The 22,782-nt window shown below is 39.5% G+C and overlaps 1 protein-coding gene across 1 annotated transcript in view; it reads right to left on the reverse strand.

The window, feature by feature from the left end:
- Positions 1–2,532: 2,532 nt before the first annotated feature.
- rbfox1 (RNA binding fox-1 homolog 1) overlaps positions 2,533–22,782 on the reverse strand; it is a gene marked incomplete at its 5' end in the record, with an annotated part of 54,370 nt that continues 34,120 nt past the window's right edge. Inside the window, 2 exons of the mRNA XM_038989381.1 lie at positions 2,533–2,655; positions 7,660–7,735. Of these exons, the coding sequence (XP_038845309.1) occupies positions 2,533–2,655; positions 7,660–7,735 (199 nt within the window). The remainder of the gene's footprint in view (positions 2,656–7,659; positions 7,736–22,782) is intronic.

A 22,782-nucleotide genomic window follows, 5' to 3' on the forward strand; every position in this document is an offset into this window, starting at 1 on the left:
GCATTTCTGAATATTTTTTCTTCTTCTTATAAATACAAAACTGAGATATGTGACAAACACCTCTGATCAGGTTAATTTGTAAACAAGGTGTAGGAAGAAAGGAGGGAGGAAAGTAGGGAGGGAGGATATCAGGAAGGAAAGAGGGGTGGAAGGAAGTATTTAGCTGCGTGAGGTGAGCTGGGCGTTTCCTCTCTCGCCCCTGGAGCACTTTAATCAACAACAGCTTCATCTTCATATTTACATATACATCATCTTTTTTCACAAGTCATATATATTTCTAATTTTCTCAAATAATCAAACAGTTTTTCAAAGTGTAAGGGCTGAGTTCTAGAAAATAACATTACAAAGGAGGTCACATTTAAAAATGATATAAAACCCCAAAAGAAAGACAAGTCAAGGTAAAACATAAAGCCTAACTAACAAACACCAACCACGTACAGGACACATGTTTTACAGCCTAGTAGTAGTGAAGACCGTGTACAGGCTGTGTGTGTGTCGGCAAAATAGTACAGTTGACAAAAACGCCATGATAATATCTACATTATGATTGCATTACTTGTAGTGTGTCATTATCCATCTGGACACGATGACTCTATAAACATGAGGAGAAACGCTTTCCCTAACCGTTGGTATTATAGCCTACAACTAAAACGTTACAGTTGTGTATTATGTGTTTAAGAGAACACCTTCTTTGCACAGCTCAAACGTCTCCATTAATACATTGTAGTTATATATATATATTTTGTTCAGCTTTTATCGGGTACAAATAATCAGTCGTATAATTTTTGGAAGAAAAAAAAAAACGAAACAGAAAGGTAAAACAGAGAAGGTGAATATAGACATTATTATTATTTTCTAAATCTCTCCCATAATATAAAAGTCAGCAACTATATGAATGGATAAACTGTAATTTCTATAAAAACAACATCTGTATCAGTCTCATTACTATTACTATGGGATAACCTACTCTATAAAGGGTTTTGACTAAAGGGACTAGATGATGGTTTCAACAGTAAACACTCCATGGAGAAAAAAAACACATGCCTCCCAAATGGCACCCTATTCCCTACATAGTGCACTACTTTGAACAGGGCCCTATGGCACCCTATTCCCTACATAGTGCACTACTTTGAACAGGGCCCTATGGCACCCTATTCCCTACATAGTGCACTACTTTGAACAGGGCCCTATGGCACCCTATTCCCTATATAGTGCACTACTTTGAAAAGGGCCCTATGGAACCCTATTCCCTACATAGTGCACTACGTTGACCAGAGGCATATAGGGCCCTATATAGGGAATAGGGGTCCATTTGGGAGGCAGACTCTCTGTCCTCTACCAATAACAAGTTATTCTGTGTAGAATCTGTCTGTACACACAGATGGAACACCTCGGGACCATCTGAACCGTTGGCTTTGAGTGATAAACGATGACAATCACAACGATCCTGATCTAATCCACACATCCACGTCCTCGCTGGCTAACACGCTGCCGACTACGCACCATTCACAAACAACTACTCCCCTCCATCTCTCTCTTTCCCATCACCTGGTCAACCTTTCGGTGCCTTTCTAGTACCCCATTTTACCCCCACCTCCCCAACCCTAACCTTAATCCTAACCCTGAGCTTCAGCCCTAACCTAACCTCAACCTTAACCCTAATCCTAACCTAATCCTAACCATAACACTTGCCCAGTCCTTAACTTTAACCCCAATTCCAACTTAACCTAACCTAACCCCAACCTTAACCCTAATCCTAACCATAACACTTGCCCAGTCCTTAACTTTAACCCCAATCCTAACCTAACCTCAACCTTAACCCTAATCCTAACCTAATCCTAACCATAACACTTGCCCAGTCCTTAACTTTAACCCCATTCCTAACCCTAACCCCAGTAGCTAGGAAACAACGTAGACGCTAACAGAGGGAATGTCAAAGGAATCCGAACCCTACAATCATGTAAACACTCTTACAAAACGGGATCACATTCTATGATGTATTTTACAGGATTGCTTTGTCTTTTCACGGAGCCCTAACAGTTGAAATGTGTTGTTTAATAATGGTAAGGTTTAAAATCTATTAGCTCTTCTATAGCTCTACCGACACGGACAATCTACTAACCTTTACAAATTAAAAACCCACTGTATCAAAATGAACAGCACACAATATCTGAGGTATAAATATCCCTTTCTTTTTAGTTGACTGATTTCCCTCTCTCTTAGGAGCTGCTAAAATCATGCTCAACAGCATATATTGCAATACCCAGGCCTCAAAGTCCTCTCTCTGTCTGTCTCTCTCTGTCTCACTCTCTCTCTCTCTCTCTCTCTCTCTCTCTCTCTGTCTGTCTCTCTCTGTCTCACTCTCTCTCTGTCTCACTCACATACTGGTTTGTTGGTTGTGTGGTTTGTTGGTTGGTTGGTCTGTTGTGTCCCTGTCAGAAAGGATTGGTTGTTGTTTGGTTGTGGGGAGGTTGGTTGGTTGGTAGGGTAGTAATTGGTTGTTGTATGGTTTTAGGGAGGTTGGTTGGTGGGTTAGTATGGGGCGAAGCGGCTGTAACCTCCCCTGTATATACTAGCCTGCAGGGAGGACAACACCAGCCCCACGTCGTCAGCATGACTCCTCGTCTTGGCATCAGCCAACGGGGCAAACGCATTCTGAAACACAAAGATATCCTGTATATAGTACTGTTCTTCTATAACATTGTGAAACACACACCACCATAACCATGTAAAGTCTAAAACAAACACCTCCATAGAGATAATGTAAGCATTCTGAAACACACACGTAACCATAGAGATAATGTAAGCATTCTGAAACACACACGTAACCATAGAGATAATTTAAGCATTCTGAAACACACACGTAACCATAGAGATAATGTAAACATTCTGAAACACACACATAACCATATAGATAATGTAAGCATTCTGAAACACACACGTAACCATAGAGATAATGTAAGCATTCTGAAACACACACGTAACCATAGAGATAATGTAAGCATTCTGAAACACACACGTAACCATAGAGATAATGTAAACATTCTGAAACACACACATAACCATATAGATAATGTAAACATTCTGAAACACACACGTAACCATAGAGATCATGTAAGCATTCTGAAACACACACGTAACCATAGAGATAATGTAAACATTCTGAAACACACACGTAACCATAGAGATAATGTAAACATTCTGAAACACACACATAACTATATAGATAATGTAAGCATTCTGAAACACCCATGTAACCATAGCGATAATGTAAGCATTCTGAAACACACACGTAACCATAGAGATAATGTAAGAATTCTGAAACACAACATAGACATAAAGTATATATCAGCAATTTTACAATCGCAAAGTTTTTTATCAAAGTCAACAATTTCCCAGATATTATGTGAGGGCTTGAAAATGTGATGGATTGCCGCACTATTTCCACATAAAATAGTCAAATCATCGCAATGTTATCGCATTAAACTGACCCATCAATGCAGTACAAAATGAGTACTTGCAATTTCAACCAATCACCACACTTTTACCGCATAATAGGGTTAAATCAAGCCACGTGTCAAAAACCTTTTCCCTCATCAGCGTATTTTCACAACAAATTGGACAAAATCATTGCATACTGCATTGCAAAATGTCAGAATTTCTGAAGCAGAATCAAGCATTTTTACCTGCAAATATCACAGAAAATCCCAACACAATTGTGGAGGGACTGATATATAGTAATTTACTTCTATAGCATTCTGAAACACATGCGGAACCATAGAGATAAACTGTATGTAAAGCATCTGAAACACACGCGTAACCATAGAGATATACTGTATGTAAAGCATCTGAAACACACACGTAACCATAGAGATAAACTGTATGTAAAGCATCTGAAACACAGGCGTAACCATAGAGATACACTGTATGTAAAGCATCTGAAACACACGCGTAACCATAGAGATAAACTGTATGTAAAGCATCTGAAACACACGCGTAACCATAGAGATAAACTGTATGTAAAGCATCTGAAACACACGCGTAACCATAGAGATAAACTGTATGTAAAGCATTTGAAACACACGCGTAACCATAGAGATAAACTGTATGTAAAGCATCTGAAACACACACGTAACCATAGAGATATACTGTATGTAAAGCATCTGAAACACACGCGTAACCATAGAGATATACTGTATGTAAAGCATCTGAAACACACGCGTAACCATAGAGATATACTGTATGTAAAGTATCTGAAACACAGGCGTAACCATAGAGATAAACTGTATGTAAAGCATCTGAAACACACACGTAACCATAGAGATAAACTGTATGTAAAGCATTCTGAATCACACGCGTAACCATAGAGATATTCTGTATGTAAAGCATCTGAAACACACGAGTAACCATAGAGATATACTGTATGTAAAGTATCTGAAACACACGCGTAACCATAGAGATAAACTGTATGTAAAGCATCTGAAACACACGCGTAACCATAGAGATAAACTGTATGTAAAGCATTCTGAATCACACGCGTAACCATAGAGATATACTGTATGTAAAGCATCTGAAACACACGCGTAACCATAGAGATATACTGTATGTAAAGTATCTGAAACACACGCGTAACCATAGAGATAAACTTTATGTAAAGCATCTGAAACACACGCGTAACCATAGAGATATACTGTATGTAAAGTATCTGAAACACACAGGTAACCATAGAGATAAACTGTATGTAAAGCATCTGAAACACACGCGTAACCATAGAGATAAACTGTATGTAAAGTATCTGAAACAGACGCATAACCATAGAGATATATGTAAAGCATCTGAAACACAGGCGTAACCATAGATACATGTAAAGCATCTGAAACACACGCGTAACCATAGAGATAAACTGTATGTAAAGTATCTGAAACAGACGCATAACCATAGAGATTGTCTTGTCATATATTTTTTTTCTAATTCTATGCAAACAGCCATAAAGATATGTACTGTATATGTAAAGAGATGTACTGTATATGTAAAGATATGTACTGTATATGTAAAGATATGTACTGTATATGTAAAGATATGTACTGTATATGTAAAGAGATGTACTGTATATGTAAAGATATGAACTGTATATGTAAAGATATGTACTGTATATGTAAAGATATGTACTGTATATGTAAAGAGATGTACTGTATATGTAAAGATATGTACTGTATATGTAAAGATATGTACTGTATATGTAAAGATATGTACTGTATATGTAAAGATATGTACTGTATATGTACTGTATATGTAAAGATATGTACTGTATATGTAAAGATATGTACTGTATATGTAAAGATATGTACTGTATATGTAAAGATATGTACTGTATATGTACTGTATATGTAAAGATATGTACTGTATATGTAAAGAGATGTACTGTATATGTAAAGATATGTACTGTATATGTAAAGAGATGTACTGTGTATGTAAAGATATGTAAAGATATGTACTGTATATGTACTGTATATGTACTGTGTATGTAAAGATATGTACTCTATATGTAAAGATATGTACTGTATATGTAAAGAGATGTACTGTATATGTAAAGATATGTACTGTATATGTAAAGCTATGTACTGTATATGTAAAGAGATGTACTGTATATGTAAAGAGATGTACTGTATATGTAAAGATATGTACTGTATATGTAAAGAGATGTACTGTATATGTACTGTATATGTACTGTGTATGTAAAGATATGTAAAGATATGTACTGTATATGTACTGTATATGTACTGTGTATGTAAAGATATGTACTCTATATGTAAAGATATGTACTGTATATGTAAAGAGATGTACTGTATATGTAAAGATATGTACTGTATATGTAAAGATATGTACTGTATATGTAAAGAGATGTACTGTATATGTAAAGATATGTACTGTATATGTAAAGATATGTACTGTATATGTAAAGATATGTACTGTATATGTAAAGATATGTAAAGATATGTACTGTATATGTAAAGATATGTACTGTATATGTAAAGATATGTACTGTATATGTACTGTATATGTAAAGAGATGTACTGTATATGTAAAGATATGTACTGTATATGTAAAGATATGTAAAGATATGTACTGTATATGTAAAGATATGTACTGTATATGTAAAGATATGTACTGTATATGTAAAGATATGTAAAGATATGTACTGTATATGTAAAGATATGTACTGTATATGTAAAGATATGTAAAGATATGTACTGTATATGTAAAGATATGTACTGTATATGTAAAGAGATGTACTGTATATGTAAAGATATGTACTGTATATGTACTGTATATGTAAAGATATGTACTGTATATGTAAAGATATGTACTGTGTATGTAAAGATATGTACTGTGTATGTAAAGATATGTACTGTATATGTAAAGAGATGTACTGTATATGTAAAGATATGTACTGTATATGTAAAGATATGTACTGTATATGTAAAGAGATGTACTGTATATGTAAATCACTTTTCTAAGTCTACTTGTGAAACTCATTGGCTGACTGCTGTGTAGAATACCATCCACACACTACTTCCTGACCAACTAACTGCCGTTTACCGTCTGTTAGGTTCCCGTTACAAACCCAGTGGGATGACATGGCCCCCCCACACATGCAGCGTGCACCAAGACACCTCATGCCAGCAGACATGCCAGGCCATCATGCCAGGGGCTACTCAGAGGGGTGAGAAACAATGGGTTAATACATGGAGAGATCACATAATAACATCAGTAATAACAGCAACATCAACACCATGCTCTTTATGTTGTGTTTGACGGAATCACATCACAATGCATCATGCTTGTGTTAGCGGAGTTGATGTATTTGTCGGAAGGATTAGGAGACAGAGAGGAGGAGGAAGGAAGAGGAGACAGAGAGGAGGAGGATGAAGGAAGGGGAGACAGAGAGGAGGAAGGAAGAGGAAGGAGACAGAGAGAGAATGAAGGAAGCGGAGACAGAGAGAGAAGGAAGGAAGAGGAGAAAGAGAGAGAAGGAAGGAAGGGGAGACAGAGAGAGAAGGAAGGAAGAGGAGACAGAGAGAGAGGAGGAAGGAGACAGAGAGAGAAGGAAGGAAGAGGAGACAGAGAGAGGAGGAAGGAGACAGAGAGAGAAGGAAGGAAGAGGAGACAGAGAGAGAAGGAAGGAAGAGGAGACAGAGAGAGAGGATGAAGGAAGGAAGGAGAGACAGAAAGAGAAGGAAGGAAGGGGAGACAGAGAGAGAAGGAAGGAAGAGGAGACAGAGAGAGAGGAGGAAGGAAGGAGAGACAGAAAGAGAAGGAAGGAAGGGGAGACAGACAGAGATGAGGTGGGAAGGGGAGACAGAGAGAGGAGGAAGGAGACAGAGAGAGAAGGAAGGAAGGGGAGACAGAGAGAGGAGGAAGGAGACAGAGAGAGAAGGAAGGAAGGGGAGAAAGAGAGAGAAGGAAGGAAGAGGAGACAGAGAGAGAGGAGGAGGGAAGGAAGGAGAGACAGAAAGAGAAGGAAGGAAGAGGAGACAGAGAGAGGTAGATAGAGGGGAATAGTGTGTCAGAGATAGAGGCAGAGAAGAGAGAGATGTAGAGAGGGAGTGAGAGAAGGACACAGAGAGAGAGAGACAAAGGTGTGTGAGTGTGTTTTACCATGGCACCAATGCTGTATGTGGCTGCTGGAGCAAGTGGGTGGTTGTAGGGGTCCGCAGCATATACTGGTCCGTAACTATGGAAACACATGAGACAACAACAAACACCATCAGTGCCCATCATCAAAACCACACACACACACACACACACACACACACACACACACACACACACACACACACACACACACACACACACACACACACACACACACACACACACACACACACACACACACACACACACACACACACACACACACACACAAACACACACACAGTACATCAATGTCTTGTACGTGTTCTGTAACTCTTAGGATTCATTTCAACGGAATCAAAGTCACATGTAACAGCCATCTCAGTGCAGAAACAGACGACTCAGCATCTGTGAATGTATGAAACAACGTTGAACCTGTGACTGAAAATGTCCTTCAGGACATCAAAAAGGTCATAACCTCCTTTCCTACTACATCTCAATACGTTAAATAAGACATGAAAACATAGAATAACGTTGGCTTTATATGTCATAGTGAATACAGCAGGTTTTACCCTAACAAGAAAAGGATTGGTTCCTTTTCATATTGAGAGAGACAGAGTGACAGAGAGACAGACAGACAGACAGAGAGACAGACAGAGAGAGACAGAGTGACAGACAAAATGAGACAGACAGTAAGACAGAGAGACAAAGAAAGAGAAAGTGCAGACTGACAAAAAGAACAAGAGTTTGTGAGACTTCGAAAGAAAGAACAGTTAGAGAGAAAGAATGAAAGAGAGACAGGGAGACAGATGGAGAGACATACAGAGAGACACAAATAGACAGACAGACAGAGAGACAGAGATACAGAAAGACATACAGAGACACAGACAGACAGAACGAGACAGACAGACAGACAGAGAGCGAGAGACAGACAGACAGACACAGAGACGGACGGACGGACAAACGGACGGACGAACAGACGGACAGGGAGAAAGACAGAGATACAGAGAGACAGACAGAGACACAGACAGACAGACAGACAGAGACAGACAGAGAGAGAGAGACAGGCAGACAGAGACAGAAAGACAGACACAGAGACAGACAGACACAGAGACGGACGGACGGACGGACAAACGGACGGACAGACAGACGGACAGGGAGAAAGACAGAGATACAGACAGACAGACACAGAGAGAGAGACAGAGAGACAGACACAGAGAGAGAGACAGAAAGACAGACAGACACAGAGAGAGAGACAGAGAGACAGACAGACACAGAGAGAGAGACAGAGAGACAGACAGACACAGAGAGAGAGACAGAGAGACAGACAGACGGACAGGGAGAAAGACAGAGATACAGACAGACAGACACAGAGAGAGAGACAGAGAGACAGACACAGAGAGAGAGACAGAAAGACAGACAGACATCTTAAAACTAAAACGCCCAGAGAGCGGTTCCATATCCCAGAGTTCCGAGGGGCAGTGAGCAGCAGCGTTGGCGATAGCAGAGTTCTAATCTCCCCCTCTGAGCCTGACTGCCCGCGCATACTGATAACAGCCAATCAGCAGCCTGGCTTGCAAATATAAATAAGATGATTTGCATATGGGCCCAGCGCTGTGCGATTAGGCTCAGTTAATTCCCATTAGTTTTGGACATTGTGTATGTGTGTTTGTGTGTGTGTGCGTGTGTCTGTGTGTGCATATGTGTGTTAATCCCCATTACATTTGGACGTTGTTAGTCACAGTCTCACCAACCTGCTCTACTATACTGACCTGCAGTCTCTACTATACTGACCTACAGTCTCTACTATACTGACCTACAGTCTCTACTATACTGACCTACAGTCTCTACTATACTGACCTGCAGTCTCTACTATACTGCCCTGCAGTCTCTACTATACTGACCTACAGTCTCTACTATACTGACCTACAGTCTCTACTATACTGACCTACAGTCTCTACTATACTGACCTACAGTCTCTACTATACTGACCTACAGTCTCTACTATACTGACCTGCAGTCTCTACTATACTGACCTACAGTCTCTACTATACTGACCTGCAGTCTCTACTATACTGACCTACAGTCTCTACTATACTGACCTACAGTCTCTACTATACTGACCTGCAGTCTCTACTATACTTCCCTGCAGTCTCTACTATACTGACCTACAGTCTCTACTATACTGACCTACAGTCTCTACTATACTGACCTACAGTCTCTACTATACTGACCTGCAGTCTCTACTATACTGACCTGCAGTCTCTACTATACTGACCTACAGTCTCTACTATACTGACCTACAGTCTCTACTATACTGACCTACAGTCTCTACTATACTGACCTACAGTCTCTACTATACTGACCTGCAGTCTCTACTATACTGACCTACAGTCTCTACTATACTGACCTACAGTCTCTACTATACTGACCTACAGTCTCTACTATACTGACCTACAGTCTCTACTATACTGACCTACAGTCTCTACTATACTGACCTACAGTCTCTACTATACTGACCTACAGTCTCTACTACACTGACCTGCAGTCTCTACTATACTGACCTGCAGTCTCTACTATACTGACCTACAGTCTCTACTATACTGACCTGCAGTCTCTACTATACTGACCTACAGTCTCTACTATACTGACCTACAGTCTCTACTATACTGACCTACAGTCTCTACTATACTGACCTACAGTCTCTACTATACTGACCTGCAGTCTCTACTATACTGACCTGCCGTCTCTACTATACTGACCTACAGTCTCTACTATACTGACCTACAGTCTCTACTATACTGACCTACAGTCTCTACTATACTGACCTACAGTCTCTACTATACTGACCTACAGTCTCTACTATACTGACCTACAGTCTCTACTATACTGACCTACAGTCTCTACTATACTGACCTACAGTCTCTACTATACTGACCTACATTCTCTACTATACTGACCTACACTCTCTACTATACTGACCTACAGTCTCTACTACACTGACCTCCAGTCTCTACTATACTGACCTACAGTCTCTACTATACTGACCTACAGTCTCTACTATACTGACCTACAGTCTCTACTATACTGACCTACAGTCTCTACTATACTGACCTACAGTCTCTACTATACTGACCTACAGTCTCTACTATACTGACCTGCAGTCTCTACTATACTGACCTGCAGTCTCTACTATACTGACCTACAGTCTCTACTATACTGACCTGCAGTCTCTATTATACTGACCTACAGTCTCTACTATACTGACCTACAGTCTCTACTATACTGACCTACAGTCTCTACTATACTGACCTACAGTCTCTACTATACTGACCTACAGTCTCTACTATACTGACCTGCAGTCTCTACTATACTGACCTACAGTCTCTACTATACTGACTTACAGTCTCTACTATACTGACCTACAGTCTCTACTATACTGACCTACAGTCTCTACTATACTGACCTACCTCGCTCTGGATAAGAGCGTCTGCTAAATGACTTAAATGTAAATGTAAATGTACTATACTGACCTATAGTCTCTACTAACAGTCAATGGTAGTTTATCACTAATACTGGTTCCTAATAGAGCATCAGTCATAGATTACACCCGTTGTTATAACTGCTAATGATATAGTAAATCATGACACCAGTTGTTATAACTGCTAATGATATAGTAAATCATGACACCAGTTGTTATAACTGCTAATGATATAGTAAATCATGACACCAGTTGTTATAACTGCTAATGATGTAGTAAATCATGACACCAGTTGTTATAACAGCTTAGTACATGGTAAATCATGACACCAGTTGTTATAACTGCTAATGATATAGTAAATCATGACACCAGTTGTTATAACAGCTTATGACATGGTAAATCATGACACCAGTTGTTATAACTGCTAAGGGCCTCCCGGGTGGCGCAGTGGTCTAGGGCACTGCATCGCAGTGCTAGCTGCGCCACCAGAGTCTCTGGGTTCGCGCCCAGGCTGGGCTGGGTTCGCGCCCAGGCTCTGTCGCAGCCGGCCGCAACCGGGAGGTCCGTGGGGCGATGCACAATTGGCATAGCGTCGTCCGGGTTAGGGAGGGTTTGGCCGGTAGGGATATCCTTGTCTCAGTATGTAAAACAAATGTAATAAAATGTATGCACTCTACTGTAAGTCGCTCTGGATAAGAGCGTCTGCTAAATGACTAAAATGTATGTAAATGTAGCTTAGTACATGGTAAATCATGACACCAGTTGTTATAACTGCTAATGATATAGTAAATCATGACACCAGTTGTTATAACTGCTAATGATGCAGTAAATCATGACACCAGTTGTTATAACTGTTAATGATATAGTAAATCATGACACCAGTTGTTATAACTGTTAATGATATAGTAAATCATGACACCAGTTGTTATAACTGTTAATGATATAGTAAATCATGACACCAGTTGTTATAACTGCTAATGATATAGTAAATCATGACACCAGTTGTTATAACAGCTTAGTACATGGTAAATCCTGACACCAGTTGTTATAACTGCTAATGATATAGTAAATCATGACACCAGTTGTTATAACAGCTTATGACATGGTAAATCATGACACCAGTTGTTATAACTGCTAATGATATAGTAAATCATGACACCAGTTGTTATAACTGCTAATGATATAGTAAATCATGGCACCAGTTGTTATAACAGCTTATGACATGGTAAATCATGACACCAGTTGTTATAACTGCTAATGAAATAGTAAATCCTGTTCATGACAACTCTACGAAGCTCTACGAAGGGCCTGCCATTAGACATCATGACACCAGTTGTAATAACTGCTAATGAAATAGTAAATCCTGTTCATGACAACTCTACGAAGCTCTACGAAGGGCCTGCCATTAGACATCATGACACCAGTTGCAATAACTGCTAATAAAATAGTAAATCCTGTTGATGACAACTCTAATAAGCTCTATGAAGGACCTGCTATGAGACATAATGACACCAGTTGTAATAACTGCTAATGATATAGTAAATCATGACACCAGTTGTTATAACTGCTAATGATATAGTAAATCATGACACCAGTTGTTATAACAGCTTATGACATGGTAAATCATGACACCAGTTGTTATAACTGCTAATAATATAGTAAATCATGACACCAGTTGTTATAACTGCTTATGAAATGGTAGGGTGAGGATAAGAGACAGAGCGAGAGAGAGAGAGAGAGAGAGAGAGAGAGAGAGAGAGAGAGAGAGAGAGAGAGAGAGAGAGAGAGAGGGGGGGGTAGAAGAGAGAGAGGGATAAAAGAGAGGGAGAGAGAGAATGGGAGAGAGAGAGAGAGCGAGAGAGAGAGAGAGCAAGAGAGCGAGAGAGAGAGATGGAGAGAGAGAATGGGAGAGAGAGAGAGCGAGATAGAGGGAGAGAGAGAGAGAGAGCGGCGGGGGTGATGTGATTTGATACTGAGTTGTATTCTATATCTATCTGTATTTATGATTACCTGTAGAGGTGTTACAAGACATTTCATCTGCTGCAAGGAGGACCAAATTATTTCTGCAAGAGAAGATAAGATTCACAACAGCACTGTGCTTTTTGAGGGGAGATCTGGGGAGGGGGAGGTGGAAGGGAGGACAGGGGAAGACGGGATGGGGAGAGGCATGGAGGGTAAGGAGGTGGGGGGAAGATTCACAATACCCCTGTGCAGTCTGAGGGGTAAAATCTGGAGAGGGGGAGGGGAGGGTAAGACAGGAGGAAAGAGAAGACGGGATGGGGGAGGGAAGTGGGGAGGGATACGTGGGGAAGAGCATTGGGAGAGTGTGGGAGGGATGATTCAGAGATGGAGGGGTAGAGGATAAAGTGAAGAGGTATAGGGAGAAAGAGGGATGAATCAGAGATGGAGGGGTAGAGGATGAAGTGAAGAGGTATAGAGAGAAAGAGGGATGATTCAGAGATGGAGGGGTAGAGGATGAAGTGAAGAGGTATAGGGAGAAAGAGGGATGATTCAGAGATGGAGGGGTAGAGGATGAAGTGAAGAGGTATAGGGAGAAAGAGGATGATTCAGAGATGGGGGGTAGAGGATGAAGTGAAGAGGTATAGGGAGAAAGAGGATGATTCAGAGATGGAGGGGTAGAGGATGAAGTGAAGAGGTATAGGGAGAAATAGGATGATTCAGAGATGGAGGGGTAGAGGATGAAGTGAAGAGGTATAGGGAGAAAGAGGGATGATTCAGAGATGGAGGGGTAGAGGATGAAGTGAAGAGGTATAGGGAGAAAGAGGGATGATTCAGAGATGGAGGGGTAGAGGATGAAGTGAAGAGGTATAGGGAGAAAGAGGATGATTCAGAGATGGAGGGGTAGAGGATGAAGTGAAGAGGTATAGGGAGAAAGAGGATGATGTGGAGGAGAGGATGGGACAAAGGATTTCATTTGAAAAGTAGAGAATCTGAAGCATAATAAATGTGAAAACTATGTCAATATGAAGCAGAGAGGAGCGTTACTCTAGCTATCTAACAGTCCTCCCCAGAAACATGTCAATATGAAGCAGAGAGGAGTGTTACTCTAGCTATCTAACAGTCCTCCCCAGAAACATGTCAATATGAAGCAGAGAGGAGTGTTACTCTAGCTATCTAACAGTCCTCCCCAGAAACATGTCAATATGAAGCAGAGAGGACTGTTACTCTAGCTATCTAACAGTCCTCCCCAGAAACATGTCAATATGAAGCAGAGAGGACTGTTACTCTAGCTATCTAACAGTCCTCCCCAGAAACATGTCAATATGAAGCAGAGAGGACTGTTACTCTAGCTATCTAACAGTCCTCCCCAGAAACATGTCAATATGAAGCAGAGAGAGAGGAGTGTTACTCTAGCTATCTAACAGTCCTCCCCAGAAACAGGTCAATATGAAGCAGAGAGGAGTGTTACTCTAGCTATCTAACAGTCCTCCCCAGAAACATGTCAATATGAAGCAGAGAGGACTGTTACTCCAGCTATCTAACATTCCTCCCCAGAAACATGTCAATATGAAGCAGAGAGGAGCGTTACTCTAGCTATCTAACAGTCCTCCCCAGAAACATGTCAATATGAAGCAGAGAGGACTGTTACTCTAGCTATCTAACAGTCCTCCCCAGAAACATGTCAATATGAAGCAGAGAGGAGTGTTACTCTAGCTATCTAACAGTCCTCCCCAGAAACATGTCAATATGAAGCAGAGAGGAGCGTTACTCTAGCTATCTAACAGTCCTCCCCAGAAACAGGTCAATATGAAGCAGAGAGAGAGGAGCGTTACTCTAGCTATCTAACAGTCCTCCCCAGAAACATGTCAATATGAAGCAGAGAGGACTGTTACTCTAGCTATCTAACAGTCCTCCCCAGAAACATGTCAATATGAAGCAGAGAGGAGCGTTACTCTAGCTATCTAACAGTCCTCCCCAGAAACATGTCAATATGAAGCAGAGAGGAGCGTTACTCTAGCTATCTAACAGTCCTCCCCAGAAACATGTCAATATGAAGCAGAGAGGAGTGTTACTCTAGCTATCTAACAGTCCTCCCCAGAAACATGTCAATATGAAGCAGAGAGAAAGGACTGTTAATCTAGCTGTCTAATGATATTGGCAGCTGTCAGATTTATGTTCAATTTCCAAAAAGATCAGACCTGCAGCTTTTCAAATATATAAATAACTTAAAGCTGCACTATGTTACTTTTTGGGCATCCCAACAAAATTCACATAGAAATGTGAGTTATAGCTCTGTCATTCTCATTGGTAGATCTATGTGTGCTATTTCTATGCATTCTTTCGGGAGGGGTTTTGTACACCATCTTCAAACAGCTGAAAAAACTATATTTCTGGTTCTGGACAAATATATTTAGACTGTACAATGATTCTCTACACTATATTTCTGGTTATGGAAAATATATTTAGACTGTACAATGATTCTCTACACTATATTTCTGGTTCTGGACAAATATATTTAGACTGTACAATGATTCTCTACACTATATTTCTGGTTATGGAAAATATATTTAGACGGTATAATGATTCTCTACACTATATTTGCTTGTTTTGTCACATAAACTGAAATTAGGTGAACTTGTCACGGATCCCTTTGGGACTGTGTCATTAAGCACACCTGCTCCCTATTCCCAGTGATTAGTAATTCTATAGTGTGCCCTTTGTTCACCACGGTCTTGTCCATTATTGTTACAATGTCTGTTGGTCGTGTGAGTACCCGTGCTGTGTTGGTTTGGCTTTTGTGCCACTTGTGTTGTGCACAGATGATTACGGGTCTTGTCCTGTGTTGTATCATTGTGTGTGTGTGTATGTTACGGGTCTTGTCCCGTGTTGTATCATTGTGTGTGTGTATGTTACGGGTCTTGTCCTGTGTTGTATCATTGTGTGTGTATGTTACGGGTCTTGTCCCGTGTTGTATCATTGTGTGTGTGTATGTTACGGGTCTCGTCCCGTGTTGTATCATTGTGTGTGTGTATGTTACGGGTCTTGTCCTGTGTTGTATCATTGTGTGTGTGTATGTTACGGGTCTCGTCCTGTGTTGTATCATTGTGTGTGTGTGTATGTTACGGGTCTTGTCCTGTGTTGTATCATTGTGTGTGTGTATGTTACGGGTCTTGTCCCGTGTTGTATCATTGTGTGTGTGTGTTACGGGTCTTGTCCTGTGTTGTATCATTGTGTGTGTGTATGTTACGGGTCTTGTCCTGTGTTGTATCATTGTGTGTGTGTATGTTACGGGTCTCGTCCTGTGTTGTATCATTGTGTGTGTATGTTACGGGTCTCGTCCCGTGTTGTATCATTGTGTGTGTATGTTACGGGTCTTGTCCTGTGTTGTATCATTGTGTGTGTATGTTACGGGTCTTGTCCCGTGTTGTATCATTGTGTGTGTGTATGTTACGGGTCTTGTCCCGTGTTGTATCATTGTGCCTGGTATAAAACAACACTATGTATTTCAACACAACCTCATCATGCCTGGTATAAAACAACACAACCTCATCATGCCTGGTATAAAACAACACAACCTCAACATGCCTGGTATAAAACAACACTATGTATTTCAACACAACCTCATCATGCCTGGTATAAAACAACACAACCTCATCATGCCTGGTATAAAACAACACAACCTCATCATGCCTGGTATAAAACAACACAACCTCATCATGCCTGGTATAAAACAACACAACCTCATCATGCCTGGTATAAAACAACACAACCTCATCATGCCTGGTATAAAACAACACAACCTCATCATGCCTGGTATAAAACAACACAACCTCATCATGCCTGGTATAAAACAACACAACCTCATCATGCCTGGTATAAAACAACACAACCTCATCATGCCTGGTATAAAACAACACTATGTATTTCAACACAACCTCATCATGCCTGGTATAAAACAACACAACCTCATCATGCCTGGTATAAAACAACACTATGTATTTCAACACAACCTCATCATGCCTGGTATAAAACAACACAACCTCAACATGCCTGGTATAAAACAACACAACCTCATCATGCCTGGTATAAAACAACACAACCTCATCATGCCTGGTATAAAACAACACAACCTCATCATGCCTGGTATAAAACAACACTATGTATTTCAACACAACCTCATCATGCCTGGTATAAAACAACACTATGTATTTCAACACAACCTCATCATGCCTGGTATAAAACAACACTATGTATTTCAACACAACCTCATCATGCCTGGTATAAAACAACACAACCTCATCATGCCTGGTATAAAACAACACAACCTCATCATGCCTGGTATAAAACAACACAACCTCATCATGCCTGGTATAAAACAACACAACCTCATCATGCCTGGTATAAAACAACACAGTGTATTTCAACACAACCTCATCATGCCTGGTATAAAACAACACAGTGTATTTCAACACAACCTCATCATGCCTGGTATAAAACAACACAACCTCAACATGCCTGGTATAAAACAACACAGTGTATTTCAACACAACCTCATCATGCCTGGTATAAAACAACACAACCTCATCATGCCTGGTATAAAACAACACAACCTCATCATGCCTGGTATAAAACAACACGATGTATTTCAACACAACCTCATCATGCCTGGTATAAAACAACACAACCTCATCATGCCTGGTATAAAACAACACAACCTCATCATGCCTGGTATAAAACAACACAACCTCATCATGCCTGGTATAAAACAACACAACCTCATCATGCCTGGTATAAAACAACACAACCTCATCATGCCTGGTATAAAACAACACAACCTCAACATGCCTGGTATAAAACAACACGATGTATTTCAACACAACCTCATCATGCCTGGTATAAAACAACACAACCTCATCATGCCTGGTATAAAACAACACAGTGTATTTCAACACAACCTCATCATGCCTGGTATAAAACAACACAACCTCATCATGCCTGGTATAAAACAACACAACCTCATCATGCCTGGTATAAAACAACACGATGTATTTCAACACAACCTCATCATGCCTGGTATAAAACAACACGATGTATTTCAACACAACCTCATCATGCCTGGTATAAAACAACACAACCTCATCATGCCTGGTATAAAACAACACAACCTCATCATTTCTGGTATAAAACAACACAACCTCATCATGCCTGGTATAAAACAACACAACCTCAACATGCCTGGTATAAAACAACACAACCTCATCATGCCTGGTATAAAACAACACAACCTCATCATGCCTGGTATAAAACAACACTATGTATTTATATGTATTTGTTATTACTCACTGTTGTTTAATAACATGGCTGTACACTGCCACATCAAATCAAAGGTTGATCTAAATCAATTTCACTTGGTTCTCGACATACTTTACATAAAGAGGCATAAACAAAGAGGAGAGTAACATGTGAGATATCTAGAGCCATGTCTAAACAGATCTCCCAGGTTTAAGAGAATATAACAGAACGAGGCATGCACTACCGTTTCATGTTAAATATCTACTATACATCTAACACCACAGTACTGTCTACTGTTTCATGTTAAATATCTACTATACATCTAAAACCACAGTACTGTCTACTGTTCCATGTTAAATATCTACTATACATCTAACACCACAGTACTGTCTACTGTTCCATGTTAAATATATACATCTAACACCACAGTACTGTCTACTGTTTCATGTTAAATATCTACTATACATCTAACACCACAGTACTGTCTACTGTTCCATGTTAAATATCTACTATACATCTAACACCACAGTACTATCTACTGTTCCATGTTAAATATCTACTATACATCTAACACCACAGTACTGTCTACTGTTTCATGTTAAATATCTACTATACATCTAACACCACAGTACTGTCTACTGTTCCATGTTAAATATCTACTATACATCTAACACCACAGTACTGTCTACTGTTCCATGTTAAATATATACATCTAACACCACAGTACTGTCTACTGTTCCATGTTAAATATATACATCTAACACCACAGTACTGTCTACTGTTTCATGTTAAATATCTACTATACATCTAACACCACAGTACTGTCTACTGTTCCATGTTAAATATCTACTATACATCTAACACCACAGTACTGTCTACTGTTCCATGTTAAATATCTACATCTAACACCACAGTACTGTCTACTGTTCCATGTTAAATATCTACATCTAACACCACAGTACTGTCTACTGTTCCATGTTAAATATCTACTATACATCTAACACCACAGTACTGTCTACTGTTCCATGTTAAATATATACATCTAACACCACAGTACTGTCTACTGTTCCATGTTAAATATCTACTATACATCTAACACCACAGTACTGTCTACTGTTCCATGTTAAATATCTACTATACATCTAACACTACAGTACTGTCTACTGTTTCATGTTAAATATCTACTATACATCTAACACCACAGTACTGTCTACTGTTCCATGTTAAATATATACATCTAACACCACAGTACTGTCTACTGTTTCATGTTAAATATCTACTATACATCTAACACCACAGTACTGTCTACTGTTCCATGTTAAATATCTACTATACATCTAACACCACAGTACTGTCTACTGTTTCATGTTAAATATCTACTATACATCTAACACCACAGTACTGTCTACTGTTTCATGTTAAATATCTACTATACATCTAACACCACAGTACTGTCTACTGTTTCATGTTAAATATCTACTATACATCTAACACCACAGTACTGTCTACTGTTTCATGTTAAATATCTACATCTAACACCACAGTACTGTCTACTGTTCCATGTTAAATATCTACTATACATCTAACACCACAGTACTGTCTACTGTTTCATGTTAAATATCTACTATACATCTAACACCACAGTACTGTCTACTGTTCCATGTTACATATCTACTATACATCAAACACCACAGTACTGTCTACTGTTCCATGTAAAATATCTACTATACATCTAACACCACAGTACTGTCTACTGTTCCATGTTAAATATCTACTATACATCTAACACCACAGTACTGTCTACTGTTCCATGTTAAATATCTACTATACATCTAACACCACAGTACTGTCTACTGTTTCATGTTAAATATCTACTATACATCTAACACCACAGTACTGTCTACTGTTCCATGTTAAATATATACATCTAACACCACAGTACTGTCTACTGTTCCATGTTAAATATCTACTATACATCTACCACCACAGTACTGTCTACTGTTCCATGTTACATATCTACTATACATCTAACACCACAGTACTATCTACTGTTTCATGTTAAATATCTACTATACATCAAACACCACAGTACTGTCTACTGTTCCATGTTAAATATCTACTATACATCTAACACCACAGTACTGTCTACTGTTCCATGTTACATATCTACTATACATCTAACACCACAGTACTGTCTACTGTTCCATGTTAAATATCTACTATACATCTAACACCACAGTACTGTCTACTGTTCCATGTTAAATATCTACTATACATCTAACACCACAGTACTGTCTACTGTTCCATGTTAAATATCTACTATACATCTAACACCACAGTACTGTCTACTGTTCCATGTTACATATCTACTATACATCTAACACCACAGTACTGTCTACTGTTTCATGTTAAATATCTACTATACATCTAACACCACAGTACTGTCTACTGTTTCATGTTAAATATCTACTACACATCTAACACCACAGTACTGTCTACTGTTCCATGTTAAATATCTACTATACATCTAACACCACAGTACTGTCTACTGTTTCATGTTAAATATCTACATCTAACACCACAGTACTGTCTACTGTTTCATGTTAAATATCTACTATACATCTAACACCACAGTACTGTCTACTGTTCCATGTTAAATATATACTATACATCTAACACCACAGTACTGTCTACTGTTCCATGTTACATATCTACTATACATCTAACACCACAGTACTGTCTACTGTTTCATGTTAAATATCTACATCTAACACCACAGTACTGTCTACTGTTCCATGTTACATATCTACTATACATCAAACACCACAGTACTGTCTACTGTTCCATGTAAAATATCTACTATACATCTAACACCACAGTACTGTCTACTGTTCCATGTTAAATATCTACTATACATCTAACACCACAGTACTGTCTACTGTTCCATGTTAAATATCTACTATACATCTAACACCACAGTACTGTCTACTGTTCCATGTTAAATATCTACTATACATCTAACACCACAGTACTGTCTACTGTTTCATGTTAAATATCTACTATACATCTAACACCACAGTACTGTCTACTGTTCCATGTTAAATATATACTATACATCTAACACCACAGTACTGTCTACTGTTCCATGTTAAATATCTACTATACATCTAACACCACAGTACTGTCTACTGTTTCATGTTAAATATCTACATCTAACACCACAGTACTGTCTACTGTTCCATGTTAAATATCTACTATACATCTAACACCACAGTACTGTCTACTGTTTCATGTTAAATATCTACATCTAACACCACACTTTGCAGTATAACTGTAGTATTTACTGTAGTGTCTTTGCAGTATAACTGTAGTGTCTTTGCAGTATAACTGTAGTATTTACTGTAGTGTCTTTGCAGTATAACTGTAGTATTTACTGTAGTGTCTTTGCAGTATAACTGTAGTATTTACTGTAACTGTAGTATAGGTAGGTAGCTAGGTAGGTAGCTAGGTAGGTAGCTAGGTAGGTAGGTAGGTAGGTAGGTAGGTAGGTAGGTAGGTAGGTAGCTAGCTAGCTAGGTAGGTAGGTGGGTAGGTAGGTAGGTAGTTAGGTAGCTATGTAGGTAGGTAGGTAGGTAGGTAGGTAGGTAGGTAGGTAGGTAGGTAGGTAGGTAGGTAGGTAGGTAGGTAGGTAGGTAGGTAGGTAGGTAGGTAGGTAGGTAGGTAGGTAGGTAGGTAGGTAGGTAGGTAGGTAGGTAGGTAGGTAGCTAGGTAGGTAGGTAGGTATTTAGGTAGGTATTTAGGTAGGTAAGTAGGTAGGTAGGTAGGTAGGTAGGTAGGTAGGTAGGTAGGTAGCTAGGTAGGTAGGTAGGTAGGTAGGTAGGTAGGTAGGTAGGTAGGTAGGTAGGTAGGTAGGTAGGTAGGTAGGTAGCACTGGGGTCTGAATGGATAGTCGAGCGCTTTTGCTCTTTCTATAACCTGTAGAGAACACAATATATTGTCTTTACTTGGCACTTAGGTTTCTCATGTATGGGTGGCACTAATTGCGATATGGGGGGCGAAAAATGGGCAGGGTATACACAAATGAAATACTGTAGTATTTACTAAAGTAAAAAAAAAAGTGCTGACTGTTTGCGGACTATAGTGTTTTTGCAGACATTACTGTAGTATTTACAGAGAGAGAAGGAGAGTGAGAGAGAAGTAGAGAGAGAGAGAGCACGAGAGAGATGGACAGAGAGAGAGAGAAGTAGTGAGAGAGAGAGAAGTAGTGAGAGAGAAGTAGAGAGAGAGAGAGAGAGAGCGCACGAGAGCGATGGACAGAGAGAGAGAGAGAAGTAGAGCGAGAGAGAGAGGTAGAGCGAAAGAGAGGTAGAGCGAGAGAGAGAGAAGTAGAGAGAGAGCACGAGAGAGAGAAG

Source organism: Salvelinus namaycush, chromosome 3, assembly GCF_016432855.1.
Source record: "Salvelinus namaycush isolate Seneca chromosome 3, SaNama_1.0, whole genome shotgun sequence".
NCBI classification, from domain to species: Eukaryota; Metazoa; Chordata; class Actinopteri; order Salmoniformes; family Salmonidae; genus Salvelinus; species Salvelinus namaycush.